Raw genomic sequence first — 22,417 nt, 5'->3', positions numbered from 1 at the left:
AACTTTACAAACAGGAATAAATAGAGAATATTTACATTTCGAATAATGCGCAGTTAAATTATCAAATACAAGTTCTTACAATATTAACATAGTAATAATTAAAATAGCTTAATAATATTTAATACCGTCTTTTCATTATTAATACATATATCTTGATTAAATAATTAAATATTAGACAAAATTAAGGTAGTTATATGAATATTAAATTATAAACAAGTGATTTACATTAAATAATATTTAAAAATGTAGCCTTTGCCATGGTGGATTATGTTGGATTCTGAGGAGAGTATTAATAATTTAAATTTCTCTTCATTCAGAATCCAACAATATGAAGCTGGGAAGGGTTATTAGTAATAGAGCAGATGTGGTAGCCCAGCAAGAGGATTTGAATAAGCTAGACAGATGGGTAAATTAATGTCAGTGTCAGTTTAATGCAGCAAAATGTGAGGTCTTGAGGTTTGGGACACTTCATATGCTATTGGAGGAGTTGTACTGGAGGAAGTAGGGGAGACAAGAGATCTGAGGTTGTTGATTGATAGAAACCTTAAATTCAGGGGACATATTGCGTAGGTGGTGAAGGTATCCCAGAGGATTGCTGCAATACTGAGAAGGATGCTGACCTGCAGAGATAAAAGAGTTATCATTCTGTTGTATAAGACCCTGATCAGACCACACTTAGACTATTGTTCTCAAATTTGGTCCCAGGATTTGAAAGGGATAAATTAACTGTGGAAAGGGTACAGAGGCAGATAACAAAGATGGTTTCAGGATTGTACAATGTTAGTTATGAGGATCGGCTGAGAGAATGTGGACTGCAGAGTTTGGTGAATAGAAGAAGGAGAGGTGATATGATTGAGACTTTTAAACTGTTGAGAGGTGGTTACAGGGTTGACACTGGGGAATTCTTTCGCTTGGTTGAACAGCGGGAAGGAGTGATGAGAAAGGGCCATCCTTGGAAGTTACAAAAGGAAGCTGTGAGCAAGAGGGCAAGGAGTGGTTTCTTTGCATGGAGATTGTTTGAACCGTGGAATGAACTGGTTGATAGAGTGGTGAGAGCGAGAATGGTCAATGTTTAAGGAGTGGTATGATAATGATAGACTTTGTGTTTCCTAGGAGGGACTCGAAAGTCTATGAAGAGGAATCTTTGTGTTTCCTAGGAAGCATCTCCCGCGATGAGTCTTTTGACTCCATGGAGGCAGGAATAACAAAAATAGTAATAATAATATTCTCTTGTTCACCATTCTTGCTGATACCATTCTCAGTTTTATATCGCTTACGCTTTCACCTTTCATCTAATATTCACTCCTTCTTCTCGACTCTCATTTAATTCTACCATAGGCCCTTAAATTATCCCGCTTTCTGCAGACCCACACTCTCTCACTTGTCTTGTTCAATCTCTCAACACATCTTTGAAAAATCCACAGTTCTCATCACCTTCAAGTATTACAATGTGCATATGGTTGATCTTGTTCTTACTCTCAGTTTACCTTTGTTAACTGTAAGTTGTGTTACACAAACACAAAATTCACTACAAAATTTACTAACCACCTCATTAACTATATGCATTCAATCTCAATTAGTACAAATAAATAAATTTAACTGAAATGTGACCAGTTTTTCTTCAATATTATATAAAATAAAACTTATCTTGCAGGACCAAGCAGTGATGTTTTGATCAGCAGTATCAGATTTTTAAGATGCCGGGTTACTTCGCCACAACAAATCATTAAGCCAAATGCAAAAGGAAGGAGGAGATGAGATAAGTTGAAATAGAAATGGTTAAAAAAATCGGATACGAAAGATATTGTAACCGTCTGGTGTGAACTTCCTGTAACAAATCTACTGATTGGAATCCAGTTGTAATAATAATTTTTTGAAATAGAGGATGTGTACTTTGAGATCTGCTTCAGACATTCACTAGAGTCTGTATATGTAAATACCACCATATAAGAAATTAATAATAAGAATTTCATTTGCATTTTATTCAACAGAATGAGAAATTCATTTCTTTTATTCTCAGCAAAAACTACAGTGTTAGAAGGATATCATGGCAAGGACTGAAGCAATATTAAAAAAAAAAAGAGATCTCAATGAAAATAAATTGAATAGTAAAAATAATCCGCGCGGTTAGCCTAGTGGCTTTGCGCTTTGCAACCATATGCCTGGGGAAGGAGTGTCCTAGGTTCGATTCCCATCCACGACGTGAGGAGCTTAAGGATCTTCCTCAGCCATAGCCAAGTTAGCCAGTCTTGGGCGTGGGCCGCAGGGTTTTTTCCGCCAGTTTATCTGAGGTTTTTCATCCCGCAAGCAGGCAAACCGGCCCCGTGAACACACAGGTTACAGTCATAAATACTTACGGCAAGGAAGGCAACGGGAAACCACCTTGCTCATAATCATCTCTCCCTAGAATGGTAGCATATAGCTACCCTCCCACGGCCATATGGCAGATGGGAACCAGAAGAAGTAAAAATAATGATTTTAAAAATTTCAGGATATTTAGGTGAATATCACCATTTGTCCAATGTGTATAACTGTAGATAAATACAGAGTTTATTTTTCACTTGGTTAGACTATAAGTTTAGTTTAATCCTTTATCCAAGTGTGAGCAAACAAAGTTTATGCCTGAAAGTATCTTTAGGACTGGGGTATGGTAGTACAACACCGGGCAACTCATTGTAAAGGTGGAGAAAGTTCTCATCACTCCTATCTCAGTATCCCCCATAATTTAAAGCACATCTCCTTGCGGATATGTTTAATGCTATGCATTAAGGCAAGGGCCACTACCCATACTGGTTTTGCCCTTTATTGAGGTCTCGTCAGTGGGAGCCAGGCCCAGTAGTGGAGACACCAAGGCAGAAGCAACGAGAGGTCATTCCAACCTATAGGAGTTGCCAAAGGGTGTTCAACCTTATTATTAAATTACTCTGGATTCAGAGAAAGATGTTGAGAGTTTATTTTTCACTTGGTTAGACTATAATAAGTTTCGTTTAATCCTTTATCCAAGTGTGAGCAAACAAAGTTTGCGCCTGAAAGTATCTTCAGGACTGGGGTAAGGTAGTACAACACCGGGCAACTCATTGCAAAGGTGGAGAAAGATCTCATCACTCCTATCTCAGTATCTCCCATAATGCAAAGCACATCTCACTGCGGATATGTGTAATGCAATGCATTAAGGCTCTCACTGGTGAGGCCTCAATAAAGGTCGAAAACTGGTATGGGTAGTGGCCCTTGCCTTAATGCATTGCATTACACATATCTGCAATGAGATGTGCTTTGCATTATGGGAGATACTGAGATAGGAGTGATGAGATCTTTCTCCACCTTTGCAATGAGTTGCCCGGTGTTGTACTACCTTACCCCAGTCCTGAAGATACTTTCAGCCGCAAACTTTGTTTGCTCACACTTAGATAAAGGATTAAACTACACTTATTGCAGATAAATAGAATTCATTTACAGAATTTTAAAATTATTTAAAAAAAGTCAGGTAATTATGCACTGCAACATTTAAATTTTAATAAAAAACAAATATGTACTTCTTTAAAATTCATTCATAATCTGTACATAAGTAATTTGCTTTCTTTCTATTAAAATAAGATAAAATTACCTTTGAGAAAGAAAAACCTTTGATAATACCAAAGAAAAATATAATAGGAATTGTCATTCCATATATTAATTGGTATTCCCACATTTGCAAAGAAAGAGTCTGATTCTTTTCTTCTAAAAATATTTCCAACTGTTCTGTATTATTAATGACTGTGGAATTATCGCTGATGATAATGGTCTCATTTTCAACATCTTCATCCTAGCAAAAACAAATTTGATATTTTGGATTCAAAATATTAGTACACTGAAAAAAATTAGCAGTCTATGAAAAGGATTGAAATTAATAAATATGAAAGAATTCATCACTTAATTTAAATACTTTCCTCCGAATGTTCCCATCACACTTTATTATTCACACTTCACAAGTGAAATTACAGAGGCAAATAAGAACATGTTTGCAGTATATAATACTGTTAATAGCAGGTATTTTTTGGCTGGTTTATCTATTTTTTGGAACATACAAAATGACCAGAGAACTGCAAACATCAGAGTTTTCAGGAGGATTATTTTTTTTTTTTAATGAAAATATTTTAAATGAATTGGCCTAATTTTGATCATTAGGAAAATATAGTTGTTTACTCTCTTATTTGTAGGGAAATCTGTCTACTACTTCTTCTTCTGCAGCTTCTCCCACTTAAGTGGGGTCACTGTTGATGATGAGTTTCCTCCACATCCTCCTATCTTGGGCTGTCACCATATCCAAGTTCTTCATCCTCAAGTCCTCTTCTACCAGCTCCTTCCATCTCTTCTTTGGCCGCCCACGCTTCCTCCTTCCTTGCACATCCATCTGCATGACCCTTCTTCCCACATATTCGTCCTCCCTCCTCATCACATGACCAAACCATCTCAACCTTGCCTCCTGTATCTTCGCTCCTAAGTTCGTAACTTTAACTGTTCCTCTCACATAGTCATTTCTCAGATGATCCTTTCTGGTCACACCGCACATCCACCTAAGCATTCTCATCTCTGTTACTTCCATCCTGCTGATGTTATTTTTCCTCAGGACCAAAGTTTCTATAGCATACGTCATAGCTGGCCTCACTACTGTCCTATAGATTTTGCCTTTCAGATTGATCGGCACCCTCTTATCGCATAATATGCCAGCCATCTCCCTCCAGTTCCTCCAACCTGCTTGTATCCTGCATCCCACTTCCTTCTCTGCTCCTCCATCTGCTTCCACTGTTGAACCTAAGTATCTAAAGTCCCTCACCTTCCTCATGACATTTCCTTGCAGCTCCAGATCTGTCTCCTGGCTGCTGCCCACTGTGCGACACATATACTCTGTCTTACTTCTGCTCAGTCTCATACCCCTCTTTCAGTACTTTTCTCCATCTTTCCAGTTTAGTTCCTGCTTCTTCTCTTGAATCTGCACACAGCAAGATGTCATCTGCATACAACATTGTCCAAGGTGCATGCATCTTCTCTCACCTCCTCCGTTACCACCTCCATCACAATGTTAAACAGAAACAGACTTAATGCTGACCCTTGATGCAAGCCAACTGTTACTTGAAAACTTTCTGTCTGTCACACACAGGTCCGAACTCTTGTCTTCACATTTCTGTGCATCTTCCGCACCAACCTGACATATTTCTCCGGAACCTGCTTTTCCCTCAGATACCTCCAGACTTCTTGCCTTGGCACTCTATCGTATGCTTTCCCCAGATCAATAAATGCCAGATGTAGCTCCCGTTGTTTCTCTCGAAACTTTTCCATCATCTACCATAACCCAAAGATAGCATCTGTTGTTGATCTACCAGGTATGAATCCAAATTGTTTCTTTGCAATCTCCACCTCCTTCCTCAATCTTCCATCAAAAACCCTTTCTAGGATTTTCATTGTGTGGGACATCAACTTTATTCCTCTGTAATTTTTACAGTCTTGTGCAACCCTTTACTCTTGTAGACGGGGACAAGAGTACTCTCCCTCCATTCCTCGGGTATATTTTCCTGATGGCAAACGTTCATGAACAGGTCCCACAGAAGGTCAATTCCCTCTTCTCCCAGTGCCTTCCATGCCTCCACTGGAATCCTGTCGGGGCCCACCGATTTTCCATTCCTCATCCTCTTCACGGCCTCATCACTTCCACTCTACTGATGTTCTGCACCATCCCCTCAGAAGGCTGCCCATCTTCTCTGTGAGTTCTTGCATTTTCCTCATTCAAAAGTCCCTCAAAGTATATTCTTCATCTGTTTCTTATGTCCACATCCCTCCATAATACTCTTCCTTCAGCGTCTTTGACCTGCCTCACATGTATGATGTCCTTTGCTGCTTTATTTCTACATTTCGCTAGTTGGTAAATTTTTCTCTGTCCTTCCTTTGTTTCTAATTGATCATACAGATCTTGATATGCCATGGACTTCGCCTGTGCCACAGCTCTCTTGGCTTCTTGCTTTCTCTCTCTGTCCTCTTTCACTCTTGACTCATCCCACTTCTGCTTTGCCTTCCTCTTAGCTCTCACTGCCACTTGTACATTATTATTCCACCACCAACTCTCCTTCTTCTCTCTAATCTTTTCAGATATCTCACCAAGCACCTCGATTGCACAGCTCAGGATTACTTTTGAATTATGTTTCCACAATCTTGTACACTTTCAGGTTCATCCGAAATCCTCTCTAACACTCTCTCCCTAAAACGATTCCTCACACTCTCCTCTTTTAAGCGAAACCACTTAATTGTCTTCATCCCATGGCAACCAGAAGTTCTTATCTTCGATCTTATTTTAAAGTCTTCGCACAGCAGTCGGTGTTTCTGTGCCACTTGATCTGTAGGGAAATCTGTCTACACTTTGATCAAATAAAAACCTATCAAACACCTTTTCCTTCACCATCTAACTCAACCATATATAGGAAGATAAAATATACTATCTGTCACACTACTACTGCTAGCACACTACCAGGGAGTTAAATGGAGTTTTTGTGAACAGTGGTGTTGCAAGTAGTTTTCCATGGAATGAGCAAGCAAGTAGTTAGCGTATCTGCTCTCTAGACAAATGGCTATTGGTTGAATCCTGCAATGGACATGTATGTTTGTGATTGTCTGCAAAAATACCAGTAGTGGTGGTGGGTGATAGATAGCATTGGTGTAGATGGTGATAGAGATAGATGTAGAGCAGGTGCCTTCTCTCAATGAGGCTTTTGGACTCCCTGGATGTGTCACGTAATAATAATAATAATAATAATAATTGAACTAGAGGCCATCCTTGGAAGCTATATAAAGAGGGTATGAGCAGTAGGTGAGAAGCAGGTTTTTGCATGGAGAATGATTGGTTAGTGAAATGAAAGTATGGTGAGTGCAAAAACTGTGAATGGGTTTAAGGCATGGTTTGATAATCTTTTTGCATGAGAGAGAGAGTATAAACCTCCTACAGTGAGTCCTTTGACTCCATGGAGGTCAGATATTAATAATAATTTATTATGAAGAACGACATTAGCTATTTAATCCATAAAAGGTGACTTTTCTGTGGAACAAAAAAACATAATACATTTCTCTCTTCAACACCATCAACCATTATCCTATCCACAAACCAGGTACTGGTATCCCAAAATTTTCATCAGTCATTACCTCTGATCTTAAAGGTATTTCAGATAAAATAACAAAGCATTATCCAAAGTGGACTCAGGTGCCATCCTATACTTTAAAGGCAGATCAGCTTAAACAATCAAAGCATTATCTAAATATAATTTGTCTAACATAAAAAGTGGTCACAAAGTTTTGTGCTCTCTTATTAGCTTTAATAAATATCTCTCCTTAGTGGTGTTTATTAAAGAGTACAAACTCTGTCCATTGTTTAACAAATACAGGGATAATGTAATTTATCTTACTTTGATTAGGTTGGAAGATCCATCTATTAAAAATGGAACCAGGATTATATCAGTAGCAATATCCAACATGAAATTATGCAACTTAAGAACTGCAACAGATGCATATCAAATCAGGCAAAAAAAAAGACCAGAATTCTCTATAGCTATCTTTCAAAAGAGACATTTCAATGTATCCACTAGGGTTACCAAAGTCCATTCTATTATCGAACCAAAATGGCTAAAACCTCTTTTAAAGTTTGGAAACCTTATGTAACATCACTTGAAAGAGAGCAAGAAAGGAACCAGTCCATTTTCTGCATCTAATCATAAATACAAAATGAAATACACGTTGTGACATGGGCATGATATCTGATTAAAAGATTATTATTATTTTTCAGTCTAAAATGAAGATGACTGTGTAACATGCATCAGTATATTTCTTCTGTATCATAATAATAATATTATTATTACTATTATTACATGACATCTACAGGGAGTCCAAAGACTCATCAAGGGAGGGCATCCACACTACAACTCTGTCTCCACCACTCAATCCACCAACTACAATGAACCATAACAACACCAACGGCATTTATGGCAACCACCACCACTAGTATTTTCACAGACAGTCACAAACAGCGATGCCCAATGCAGATTTGAAACTGCAGCCTTTTGGCCGAAGAGCAGATAAACTAACCACTTGGCCAACCAGGCTGGATTTATTATTATAAAATACTAAAAATTTGTAATTTACTGTATATCAAGTTCAGCATATTGAAAAGCATGTAGTGATGCTGTATGTGAAGGAGAGAAGGAAAGAGAGAAATCCATCACCCAAGAGCAAGTGAATCAGCATATACTCTTAGAGAATATAATAAAAAAAGTACGCAACTAATATTTTTGTCTAAATATAGCTGAACTCAGCTAGGTGGCAAATTGAAGATGTAACATGAGATATTATTATTATTATCCAGGCCTCCATGGAGTCAAAAGACTCATCGTGGGAGGGCTTTCCTAAGAAACACAAAGTCTATCAAGACTCATCGAGGGGAGCCCCCCCCCCCCCCCCCCCTTGAGATAAACACAAAGTCTATCATACAACTCCTTAAACTCATTGACGGTTCTTGCTTCACCACTCCATCAGGCAATGCATTTCATGGTTCAACCACCCTCCATGCAAAGAAACCACTTGTCACCCTCTTGCTTACAGTTTCTTATCATAACTTCCAGAGATGGCCTCTTGTCATCACTCTTTTCCACTGATCAACCAAGCAAAAGAACTCCCCAGTGTCCACTTCCCGACACTTTAAAAGTCTCAATCATATCACCTCTCCTTCTTCTATCCCCAAACTCTGCAGACCACATTCCCTCAGCCGATTCTTATAACTAACATTGTACAGTCCTGACACCATCTTTGTTATCTGCCTTTGTACCCTTTCCACAGTTAATTTATCCCCTTCAAATCCTGGGGACCAAATCTGAGAACAATAGTCTAAGTGTGGTGTGATCAGAGTCTTATACAACGGAATGATAACCCTTTTATCTCTACAGGTCAGTGTCCTCCTCATTATTGCAGCAATCCTCTGTGTTACCTTCACTACCTTTGCAATATGTCCCCTAAATTTCAGGTTTCTATCCAATAATCAACCCCAGATCTCCTTCCTCCAGTATAACTCCACCCATAGGGTATGCAGTGTCCCATCAATGTTTCCCAAACTTCAAGACCTTACATTTTGCTGCATGAAACCGATACCCCTATTCATTTGCCCATCTATCTAGTTTATTCAAATCCTCTTGCAGGACTACCACATCTGCACTGTTACTAATAATCCTTTGCAGCTTTGCATCATCTGCAAACAACTGAATATCTCCTTGCAATCCACTGAAAACAATGCCAATGATATAAAGGTTAAACAATATAGATCCCAGTACTGAGCTGTGTGGGATCCCACTTGTAACCTTATGCCCCACCATACTCAACTCTCTGATACCTATCGAACAGCCAATCCTGAATTCTGTTGACCAATCTGTCATCCTGACCCATGTGCTGCAACTTAAATATCAGCTTATCATGTGGCACCCTGTCAAATGCTTTCGCTAAGTCTAAGAAAATGGCAGTATATGCCTTTCCCTCATCCAACGCTCTTGTAACTTTATCATAAAGGGCTAGCATATTGCTAAAACAAGAGCGCCCCTTCACAAATCCATGTTGACTCTCACAGACAACATTACCCTCATCTGCCCAATGCTGTATACGGTCCCTCACTACTTTCTCCAAGATCTTAACAACTACTGATGACACACAAACAGGCCTATAATTAGACACTTCCAGTCTGCTGCTGCCCTTATGCAATGGCACTATCTTACCTTGTTCCATTCCCTGGGCACCTTTCCCGCAGCCAGACTTTCATTGAAAAGCCAGGTCAAAGGAGCTGTCAGTTCCATAGCTCATGGTGAAATACCATCCAGTCCCACAGCTTTACTGACATCCAGAGTACTCAGTATCTGAAACACACTCTCCTCCTGTACCTCTAAACCTCGAACCAGCCCTATCTCACTAGCATTAAAACTGACTCCTCCGGGATGAAATACTCCAATAAAGTGTTCATTGAACAATTCCACTATATCTTTTGCATCAGTCACAGTATTCCCATTTTTATCCCACAATATCTTTCTTCCACAGTCATTTCTCTTCACTGGCCACATAGCCAAAAAACTCCCTAGGATTTTCTTTAGATCTTAGGGCCAATCTCTTCTCATATTCCAGTTTTGCCTTCCTTACCATACTAGTCTCTCTTCTGACCTGTGTCTTATATTCTTCATGCATATTCTCTTCACCTGTCTCCTTATATCTGTTCCATAGCCTCTTTTTCGCATGCAATTCTTGTTTAATATTGTTTGTCATCTGCTTTACTCCAATTTGTGTCCTCTTCTTCACTCATGGTATACAACTTACTATTGCTGCTAACAAATATTCTTTTACAATTTTCCATGCAATAATAATACCCAGGCCTTCCAATTCCTCCCTCCATGAAACTTCCCCAAGTTGACATCTTAGACTATTATAATCACCTGCCTTATAATTCCACATACATTCCCGTCTCTTTGATACTCCTGCATGTCTATTCATTTTCTAAGTCAAAACCATATGGTCACTCTCTCCAACTGGTGGGAGAGATGTTACGTTATTTTCAACTCTTCTGATGCTATAACCAAATTCAAAACTCTTGAACCTCTTGTTCCCTCTATTACATGTTGCCTAAGACATTTGTCCCTCAAGAATTCTAGAAATTCCATTCCCTTCTTGCTACATGCATCTTCTTCTTCCCAATTTAAACTACTGTAGTTAAAAATATAAAAGAGCTGAAGTTCAACAGATGTGAAACTGAAGAGATGATTGTGAATATGATTGTGAATGAATGAGTTAGAGATTAAAATGGGAGAACAAGTACATAAACTTAACAGAGAATTGTGGGGGGGGGGGAGAGAATGCAGACTGGAAAGGAAGATACATAATAGGGATCTTGAACACTGGATGCAGTAATGTACATGTGTGTGCATGAGATAGGTATGGGTTGGGAAGCAGGAGGATCAGTAGGATTTGGGAAAAATATTATTATCATCGTCATCACTACTGGACCTTCATGGAATTAAAAAACTCATCATAGGCAGTCCCTCTGTTACACACATCTGGAAAGTTCTGATGACACCTAGAACAAAAATGATATTAAAGCAACTGATATAACCACAAGAAAGAACATATTAATAGCACAGTTATGAAGGTAACTTATGTTCTTACATCCTCATATGTTCTTTATTATGGTTATATAAGTTGCTTTAATATCATTTTTGGTCTAGGTGTTTATCAGAACTTTCTAGACCACCTTCATAGATCATTATACTGTACTTGAAACAGATGCCCTATCTCTTCACTAACCATTCTTCACACAAAACACCTATTTCCCATATTTTCCTAATACAGCTTACAGGGAGATCACATCTTACTTTCCAAATTGGCTACCCATTCTATGAAAAATCTCTTCCATATTGATCTGATAATACATTATTACCAACTTATATATCTTGATAATATCCCTCTCCTCCTTTCTTTTAAGGCTACATGGTGGTCAGCATTCATAGTGAAGAATTTATGGAGACACAACACACGTGCTAGAATAATTACTTTACTTAAACTTTAGGAAAGTAACATTCGACGTTTCAACTTCTGTACTGAGGTCATCATCAGGAAAAATACATATGTATAAGATACAAGCTACATGACACTGCACTATACAAAAGTAAGATGAATCTAAATGCTTGTTAATTATTTAACTTAGCCTGACCTTTTGTGAAAAAAAAAATGTATATATACATATATATATATAAAATAAAATAATCCCCCTCCTCCGATCCACTAGACTGCAAATTGCACTTCCTCAATCTTTCTTCATTCTTACTTAATATTCAAGAGACTGAAACTACCTAGTCAATCATCTCTAGACTCTTTTGAACACCAGGTGATCAAATTTGTGTACAGTAATCCATATGTGGCCTGATCAAGGGCTTTTAAATGGAACCATAATCCTCTTTGTGTAAGAAACTTAATGTATAGAACATGCCAGTGTCCTCAGCATCACTGCCATAATCTGTCCAGTAATTTTAAGTTCATATCCACTATCTCACACAGATCCCTTATTTCATCTGCTTTCTCTAGACATCCAGCTATGTAATTTGCATCCTAGCTTTGCTTCTGGAATTTTAAAACTCTACATTTTGGAATGTTAAACTGGCTAACCCATCCGATTCACTCTTTCACTCACTCTATTGAAGTCCTCTTTCAAAGCCACAAACTGCTCTAATAGTCACAGTTCTTCCCAACTTTGCATCATCTGCAAACAACTGATACAAATTTCCCAATACCATTAACATAAAAGTTAAACAGCAACAGCTTCAAAACAGATCCTAGGGACACACCAGTGATATTCCACTTCTGGGATATTGTTCTACCTTGCTGATAACAGCTAATCTTCTCTGTGATCCAAACCCATCCCATATGTTCAAATTTAATCACCAGCTTGTTATAAGCTATGAAAGACCTTTGCAAAAATGTAAACAGATCACCATGTATGCATCTCCCTTGTCCAATGAATTTGTCACTAAGTTATAATAAGTAAACAGATTGCTAAAACTGTATTGTCCTTTAGCATCATTTGAAACTTTATGAAGCGGAACAACTTTACCTCTTTCCAGCTCTTTGGAATTTGCTGGATTCTATACACTTTGCTCCTAGATGAGAAACAGAAATGAGTATGGAAAAATTCATTCTCTTTCTCCTAGATGATTTTGTATTCATTGTTCCAATTATTTTACCATATTTACACTCACCCATAACGATTATCCTTTTCTTATTTGCCAGGTTAATCTGCCTATACATTTCCTTCTCAATGTTTTCCACATCATCAGGGCTACAGCAACATCCAACTAAATACTTCATTTTATCCACCTCTACCTCATGCCATATTGTCTCAAAACCCATATCAATATTTGACCCTTGCATCTCCACCTTAAATAGACATAACTTTTCTGCTATTATCCATCTCCAACTTCTAATACCTCTACTGTAGTAATTTTTTTTCCCATTTGATATATTTTGAGATATTAAAACACATGAAATAGATAGTAATTATAATCTTCACGCTACTTTTGAATAAAATGTCACAGTAACGATCATTATCTATTGATTATGGCATTCTTCTAATCACAAATCACATCTTTTAACAAATGAATGTGAATTAGTTGGTATCATATATGAAAGGAGGGGGGGGGGTACTTTCAGAAACTTGAGATTTTTCCCTCATACCAACAGGTAAATCAGCTAGAGAACAATGCAATTAATAAACTATAATAATAGTTTGTTAATTGCATTGTTAGGTGTTGCCATAATTACTATAATAATAGTAATTATGGCAACACCTAAGCCATTCTGCACATTTGCATGAATTTCAGGTTGTTTTTTTTTCTTTCATACATATTTTATATCTTCAAGATGATGCATTTCAACAGTTACAAATGTTGACTCATTCCAGGAGGGCGAATTATTATTATTATTATCCTAAGACCCCATGGAGTCAAAGATTCATCTAGAAGGTTCTGTTGTCATACACACAGCTCATCATACCGCACCTAAAACACATTCAAATTCTCTGCAGATACCATGCTTTCAGGCAATGCATTCCAATCATTAAAAACTCGCCATGAAAAAAATCTTCTTCCAATTCCTCTGCTCACACCCTCCTTCCACAGCTTCCAAGGATGATCTCTTATTCTCTCCCAATATTTTATGTAAAAACTCTTCAACGTTAATCCTATAACAACCTGCTACTAACTTGTACATCTCTATCATATCAACTCTCTTCCTCTTATCCACGAGACTCTGCAAATTGCTTCGTCTTGACCTTTCTTTATATTCAACATTCCACTGATCAGAAACAATTTTATTCAATCACCTCTGGACCTTCTCCAACATCTCTTCATCCTTTTGAAAAACAGGTGACCAAATCTGTGCACAGTAGTCCATATGTGGCCTAATCAAGGCTTTATACAATGAAACTAGAATCTCCTTACTTCTTTAAGTCAGTGTCTTCCGTGTCACTGCCAGGATTCGTGTTGTCATCACATTTTTTGGTAACGTGTCCTGTAAATTTTAGATCCTTATCCACTATCACCCTGAGATTCTCCACTTCGAACAATATATCCCCACGAAGAGTAAATTCTACAACCCATCTTTGTTTTCCAAATTTTAAAACCTTACATTTGGCAACAATGAAATGGCATCGCAACTGCTGTGTCCATTCACTCACTCTATTCAAGTCTTCTTGTAAGGCCACAATATCTGCTCTACTCCTCATAGTTCTTCCCAACTTTGCATCATATGCAAACAACTGAATATCCCCATTAAACTCTTCCCTGATATCGTTAACATCAGGTTAAACAGCAATGGCCCTAAAACAGATCCTTGAGGTACACTAGTGACGTTCTTCTTCTGAGATATTACTCTCTCCATACACAACTTGTTGATTCCCATCAGACAGCCAATTTCCAATTCAATGCATTAGTCTAATATCCAACCCCATCTGCTCTAGTTTGACTATCAAATTATTATGCGATAATTATTATCAAAAGCCTTTGCAAAGTTTAAGTATACTACTGTGTATTCATCTCCCACATCCAATACAGTTGTCACCTTATTGCAATAAGTAGATTACTAAAACATGAACTTCCTTTATATAATAGCATTGTTTTCACTCCAATTCTGAATCCTGATTCTCACCAGTCTTTCCAACACTTTTACCACAACACCTGATGCACAGATTGGCCTATACTTGAAGTCTCTCATCTCCTTTATGAAATGGTACAATCACTTCTTCTTTCCAATCCTTTGAAACTCAACCCAATGTAAGGCTCATATTAAACAAATATGTCAACTCTCTGGCACATTCCTTCCAAAATACGCAATGATATATCATCAAGTCCCACAGCCTTATTAATATCAAATTTGCTTAATTCCCCATATACCTCTTGTTCACTCACTCACTCTCTCCTCCTTATCATCCATTGCTCACAAACTTTCCATGATGCTGTATTCACAAGGATTAAAGACCTTTACGAACTGCTCATTAAATATCTCAACTATATTCTTCGAGCAATTGTCCTTGTCATTTTCTTCAATCAATGTCATCTTGCTAGAATCCTTTTTTTTTTTTATTTTTATTTTTTTGCTGGCTACATATTAAAAGAACTCCCTAGGTTTTCTTTTGGCTTCATTAGCTTACTGCTGCTTTTACTGAACTTTTCTTACCTGTAGTAACCGAGTCACCCTCCTTGCCTGTTCTTTGTACTCATCATGGAATTGATCATTACCAGTCATGAAAGTATTATGATGCTTCCATAATACTTTCTTTCTCTGTATTGCATGCTTAATCTCTTTATTCATCTATTTCACACCTATTTTATTTAACCTTTTGACCTCTGAAATACATTTAGACATTGCTTCTACGAGATAGTTCTTGAATATTACCTAAACAGTATTGATCTCCTTTCCATTAAACTCCTCCACACATGTATAATTTTTGAAACTACATATAATAAATAAGCCTGAAATGGATAGAAAGGATTATGCGTTGGCAGTTCATATTAAGTTTTTTTTTTTTTTTTTTTTTTTTGTTGATACTCAATGACCAAGATCGACAAGCTCTTTTTTGAAATGTTTGAGCATGCCGCATGTTATAAGCGATAGACCTTGTGTCAACCCTGGAAAATGGTGAAGAGACATCTAGAAAGTATTTTATCTTGGGTATAATAAATGTTTAAAGATACCAAGCTATTTTAAACCTGGTTTTACTCCATTCTCCAATCAAGTCATGTTTTATAATCCCAGTTTCCCAGTCAAGTTTGCGCCTGCACATAATGCAAGTCTAGCTGACCCTGCAGGTAGTGCAAGACCAAGGTAATTCATGGTAAAAGTAGAATAAGCTCTGATCACTAATCTTAATATTTACCCATAATGCAAAGCACATCTCCTGGAGGAGATGTATGATGCTTTGTATTAAAGGCAAGGGGCCACTACCCAGACCGGTTTCGACCTTTATTGAGGTCTCATCAGTGGGAGGCAGGCTAGCAATACTTTTAATATGATTATAAATCATATTAAAATCATATTTTAATATGATTTATAATCATATTAAAAAATATGATTTATTTTTAATAGAATAAAATTTAGAACAGGTTCCTCTTTGTTTCCCATCCATGAAAATCCACATTTCAAGTAATTCATATTTATATCATACTTAAGATTTTTCATCTTCTTCCTAGTTGGTTCTCTAGAGACGTCAAACGACACACTCTTATCAATTTCATTTGATCCAGATGTAATATCAACATTTTCTTGTTGCTTACAGCTGCTTGCATTTGCTATATTGCTCTCTTTTGTAGGTTTTATAAATTCAATCTTTAACCAATGATCCATACTTAAGAATTTGAAAACTAAAAAAATTAACGTATTTACTTGAATATAACTCGTACTTTTTTCCCAAAATTAAAGCTAAAAAATCGTGGTGCGAGATATATGCGGGGATTTTCGGAAACTAAGGTTTTCAGAAAAAAGCTCCTATTCGCTATCGCTGCTTTTGGCATTGAGAACAGTTTTCTTGTGTGCATTGTCAAAATCATCTACCCAAATAGCTTCATCTTCTTTCCCATTATTTCAAGCAAAAATTACCAGTAATTTACAAGACTTGAGATACATAGAGCAGCTATGAAGAAATGCATATGATTGGTGCAATATTAACAAAAGATTGCATGAACCAAAGACAAATTAGCATTTCAACAGTTGAGTTGAATGTTAATTCTCTTCAACTGAATTCCATAATATCTGAAACACATTCATTATATATTTCTTAGTGTGAACATGTTCACGACAGGTGGTGTCAAGCAAAACCATTTGTTGTACCGGAAACATATGGTTTTGCTTGAGTCTGTTGGAGGGGAGATGTGATTCATTAGTTAGTGCCATTTTTATTCCAGTTGTCTCTAATTGCACTATTTGTTGAGAAATATGATTCCATGCATTAGTGATGCATAGCAGAAAATTGCCACGTACCCTGTGAAGACCTTTCGCATACCCCCCAGGGGTACGTGTACCACACTTTGAGAAACACTGCTTTAGCTGCGAACAAGTCATAAATCACCTCTCCTCAATGCCAAATGACACTTGGAGTGGTGTCGTTTGGATTGTAGATGACTGGAAAAGGGTTCTGTGGAGCAATGAATCAAGCTTCAGATGTTTCATTTTAATGGTCATGTTTGGATTAGGAGATTACCCAGGGAATGGTTTCAGCAGGACTGCATCATTTCAACTGTCAAGTTTGGTGGAAGCTCAGTAATGGTATGGGGTATTTCCGTTGGATGGGACTTGGTCCATTGGTGGATGTGTACAAAACCATGACATCTGATGGCTACTTGTGCATCTTGAAGAACTTCATGCTTCTGATACTGTGGAAGTACTTCAGTGACCCTTGCATGTTTCAGCATTACAATACTCCATGCCATACTGCACTGCATGTCCAAGAATGGTTTCCACAAAACAATGCTGAAGTGCTGGACCGGGCTGGCTCAGAATCCAGACCTTAATTCAGCATTCTAATTCATCTTTGGGATGAATTAGAATGCTGAATTTGCTCTAGACCAGTGGCTGTCATTAGCATCAGCAATGGGAGTAGTTTTGTGCAAGGAATGGAAGAGTATTCCTGTTGTGATGTATCAGAAATTGGTTGAAAGCATGCAACAAAGTGTAGTTGCTATCATTCAGACCAAAGGGTGGGCCCACTCAGTACTAGAAACGTAATTACAATTCTTTTTTTTTTTTTTTGGCCACAATTAGGTATCCAAATACTTCTTGTCAGCATAGCATATATATTACACATGAGACACAGTGGGGACTAATAGCAAATAAATTCCTTAAATTAAGGAGCAAAGATAAAAATCATGATAACTTAAAAGGTGTATGATGAATTTTTATTAAATCAGTGAAAAACAGTATGATCTGAGATGTGATAGAAGTACCCACAAAAATTGTAAATAAATAGTGTAATTCAGTAACAAATGGGTACATGAAGACAATAGTCAAAAACAAAAGGCAAACATGAGATTGTGTAAATGCTTCAATAAGGAAGGTGATCATACCTTACAGCAATACAGTGCTCACTATGATGTTTCATACTGTTTATAATGAAGTCCAGGAGCTCAGCTGGTAACATCAACCATTGCTCCTGCAAAGCTCTCCTAAGTCCCCAAGATTTTATGGACAGGAGTTCAGACCAACAACGCATCTATGTAGAGTATCCCAGATGTGTTCAATAAGGTTAATGTCAGCAGATCTGGATGGCCAGTTCACACTCACAATACTCTCTGCTTGAAGATATAGATATTGGCCCATGAGTTTTGCACGATGAGGACAAGCATCATCATCTTGTAGGATGAACATAAGGATCCAGGACCTTGTCTCCATGAGTTGCAGCATTCATGGTTCCACTAGGAAGCACCTACAGGTCATTGAATCCACCCAAGTCTCTTTTTCATGGATATTAAAATGATGATAACATCCTTGGTTATCAGCACATCAGAACATGACTGGTATCACTTTGTAGAGTAAATAAGGACTCATCTGTAAATAATACCAATCCCCCATTGGTCTTGGATCCAGATGACATGGAGTCTGGCCCATTTCAAAAATTCTCTCCTGTGGAGTGGGGATAGGGACATGCAGACTACAAGTCGAATAGCATATACATGCCACCTTTAAAAACCTTCTGCACAGAGTGGAAGCAGATACTAATGTTCCTGTAGCAGAGGTAAGGCTACGTTATAAATGATTCAGATTAGTGCTCCTGTTTCAGCAAACAGATAATCAGCGATATTGGTCACCTACAGTTGATTGTAGCTCGTTTCCTTCATTCGATGTATCTCTAGGATGCTGTTTGTGACAGTTGGAAGGGGTTCCATAGTCTGTGAACCATGGAATGACTCCCATGCAACCATCTAGCTACTTCTGCCTGACTTCGATAAGCCTCTACTCTTGTGATTGCTCATCATCATCTGAATTCAGTGGTTAAATGATGTGCTGCAGCCACATTCAAGAATTTTGCTATAACAAAATGTCTTGTTCTTACTTCAGACATGAAATGTCTGAAAACTCCAAAATGCCCACTTTTTTGTCGTGGCTCATCATATACCACTGACATTGCCACTTATTTGTATATCATAACAAGATTCAGCATCACTTTTTACATAATGTACCTAACTTTCATATGTCTTTTTCCCATTTCCCTCCAAATCATCATGCTTTTTCTCTTTGTTCCTTAATTTATGGAAGCTAGTGTAAATGCATGTGTAGGTCAGAGTCATGAGCAGAGTAATCTGTAGATATTCCTCCTAAAGGTATTATTTATTGGAGATTGTATGTTTCTAAAAATACTTTACGGAGGGGTCTGTTTCAAAGGTGGATGGAATGAAAGATGACTGGGAGTATCAGGCTTAGTGAGTATGAGGTTCAACTGTAAAATGATGGTGAACAGATGTTGCTCAAGTTCCTGCAGCTATCTGGAAGAAATGGGAGGCATATTCGATGCTTGTTCTGATGAACAGTAGGCATGGAAATATTTGGAGAAGAGACCCAATGCAACAAACTGATCTTCAATGAGACTGAGGCTGAAGAGAGTCTGTAGGAGAGGTGCCATTAATCAACTGAACTGCCTTATTCTAAACAGCATCAAGAATTTTTAGGGAGTACTTAGGTACACCACCCCAAGCATGAGAGCAATATCCCAAGATTGGCCGGATTTGAGATTTACACAGATGAAGCAACTGGTCAGAAGAGAAGTATTCACTTGGAGTAAGAGTCATCATCTAAGAAGAGAGATCTTCTTAGATGATGAGTATTGACTGCTGAGCTGAGCATTATCAAAAGTAAGTGGAGAAGATCTGAGGTATTTTTTTTTTTTTGCAAGAAAATAAGCAAAACTGTAATTTGGAAGCATTGAAGGTGACTAGTTATTTTTACCCCAATCAACAATACTGTAGAGAACAGTGTTAAGGGCACTTAAGACAGATGAATATTGAAGCTTATGATGTTTGAGCACTGCAAGATGTCATATGAGTACAATGAGTGGAGAGTGCTATAATCAGCAAAGCTATGAATAAGGTTTGTAGTCAATGAGAGCAGGTTGTTTATAAGGTATCCGGAGAGTTCATCGAAAAACAGTTTACCGAAAGACAATTCATCGAACAACAATTCATCGAAAAAGCAATTCACCGAATAAACAATGCATCGAAAATCAGTTTATCGAACAAATCAAAAAAGCAATTCATCGAAAGACAATTCCCCGAAAAAGCAATTCACCGATGAGCAGTTAATCGAAAAGACAATTCATTGAAACGCAATTGATCGAAAAATGACAATTCATCGAAAATACAGTTCACCGAAAAATGAATTATAAGGCGTGTGGGGGCGAAGATGTGTGTGCAATTTTTTTTTTTTTGTTTGTTTTGGATTATTTTGAGAGGTATATATCTTTTTATTATCCTACTATTTATAAATACTATTTATCCTACTTCGTTCGGAAAGCGATTTTTTGGCGGGGCATACTGGTTGCAGTGAATGATATACACTGAGGTGGGTATAGTTGAGATGTTAAAAGAACATTTCATAAAGGGATTTCATCCTTGTGAAATTTTTTAGCTCATATTCTAACCGTTGATGAAACATGGCTTCGTCACTATGACCCAGAGAACAAACAACAGTCAATGGAGTGGAGACACAAAGGTTCTCCATAGCCAAAGAAGTTTTGAACCAAACAGTCAGCAGGGAAAGTTCTTGCCATTGTCTTTTAGGATATGGATGGTGTAATCCTTACCTTACCTCAAGAAAGGTGAAAGTGTTACAGCAGCTCTGAAGGAATTGAAGGAGGATACTGAAGGAAAATCGGTTTGAGAAACTAAGCAGAGGCGTGTTGCTTTTGCAGGAAAATGCGCCTGCTTATGAAATCCAACAGACAATATACGACTTGGGATTTCAATATCTACCTCAAACACCATATTCACCAGGACTGGCCCCAGGGCCAACCCTAGAAATTTTGTCGCCACGTGCAGTAGCATATTTTTCTGCCCCTTCCCCTTAAAAAAAACTCTTTTAATGACGTCTTAAAAGCCATGATATTAATCTAGGCTTCAACATCTCTGATCATAAATTCTAAATAGCAGCATTAGCTAATAAAAATTCATACGTTAATGAAAAATGATCATAAACTATATTTTTTACAGAGAGAGAGATTTCCTCTTAATGTGCAGTATAATAAAATGATTTGAAACATGTTATTGTACTTTGGGATCTTTTAATTTTTAAAGGGGGGGGGGCACAAAAATTTTGCACTCAGGCGGCGCAAACCCACGGAACAGCCCTGAAGATCAGTCACAAAGAGTTGTGTAGATTCTGGTTAATTGTTAAGAAAAGTTAATTGCTCTCCACATGTTTACTTGTGGCACCAAATAATGAATGAATGATTCCAGGAAAAAAAAGTTTCTTTTCCAGGCATTAAAAAATACACAGCCTATATATTTACAAATGAGTTGTAAGAATAAATTGCCGGTAGACAGTTTCATTTCCTAATCATGTTATCAGGAAATGAAAGTTTATGCTAAGAAAGAAGATATATATATATATATATATATATATATATATATCTTCTTGAATATATATTCAAGATACCAAGTAATTTTATATTAACTTGGTTTTAATCCTATTTCCCAAGTAAGCAAATACACAAGAAAGTCAAGTTTGTGTCTGTAAGTAGTGCAAGTCCAAGGCAACTCTTGGACTTGCACTACTTACAGTGCCAGTCGAGGCAACTCGTGGTAAAGGTGGATAAAGGTCTGATCACTTTTCTTAGTATACTTTATTAGTATATTACTTTTGATTAGTTATTATTTAGTTATATATATATATATACATATATTAGTTAGGTTTATATAAAATTATTTGGTATCTTGAATACATAATATACCCAAGTTAAAAAATGTTATATATATATATAGTTCTGTAGCATGCAAGTTTACATTACTGAAATACATGAACTTAATTAAGAAAGGAATATTAGCCACATTTTTTACATAGAGAAAGCAAAGCATTCACTATGAAATTTCTTCACGTACCATGATGCACGGATGTCAAAAATAGACTGGACGTATAAATGCTTGTAATCTTTTTTTTTTTACTAAATTTAAAAAATTAATATAAACATCGATATTTCTTAGGCAACCAAAACGAAACGAGAGAGAGTGTTCGCTATGAAATAGTAAATTGACGGAAAGAAGAATAAACATCGATACCACCCTACCTAAGTAAACTCAAAGAGACCACACATAAAAATCAGAATTTCATTAGTTGGGATGTCTTTCTAAAT

At 37.2% G+C, this 22,417-nt stretch overlaps 1 protein-coding gene across 1 annotated transcript in view; it reads right to left on the bottom strand.

The window, feature by feature from the left end:
• Window positions 1-22,417, bottom strand: part of LOC150092881 (ATP-binding cassette sub-family C member 5-like) — a 708,254-nt gene that overhangs the window by 258,302 nt on the left and 427,535 nt on the right. The window contains exon 18 of the mRNA XM_090414097.1: window positions 3,605-3,802. Within this exon, the coding sequence (XP_090270223.1) occupies window positions 3,605-3,802 (198 nt within the window). The remainder of the gene's footprint in view (window positions 1-3,604; window positions 3,803-22,417) is intronic.

Source organism: Typopeltis vanoorti, chromosome 24 (assembly GCF_054136105.1).
Source record: "Typopeltis vanoorti isolate ZY-2024b chromosome 24, IOZ_Tvanoo_1.0, whole genome shotgun sequence".
NCBI lineage: Eukaryota > Metazoa > Arthropoda > Arachnida > Uropygi > Thelyphonidae > Typopeltis > Typopeltis vanoorti.
Note: the sequence above shows the minus strand (reverse complement) of the source record. Positions and strands in the feature narration are given on the sequence as shown.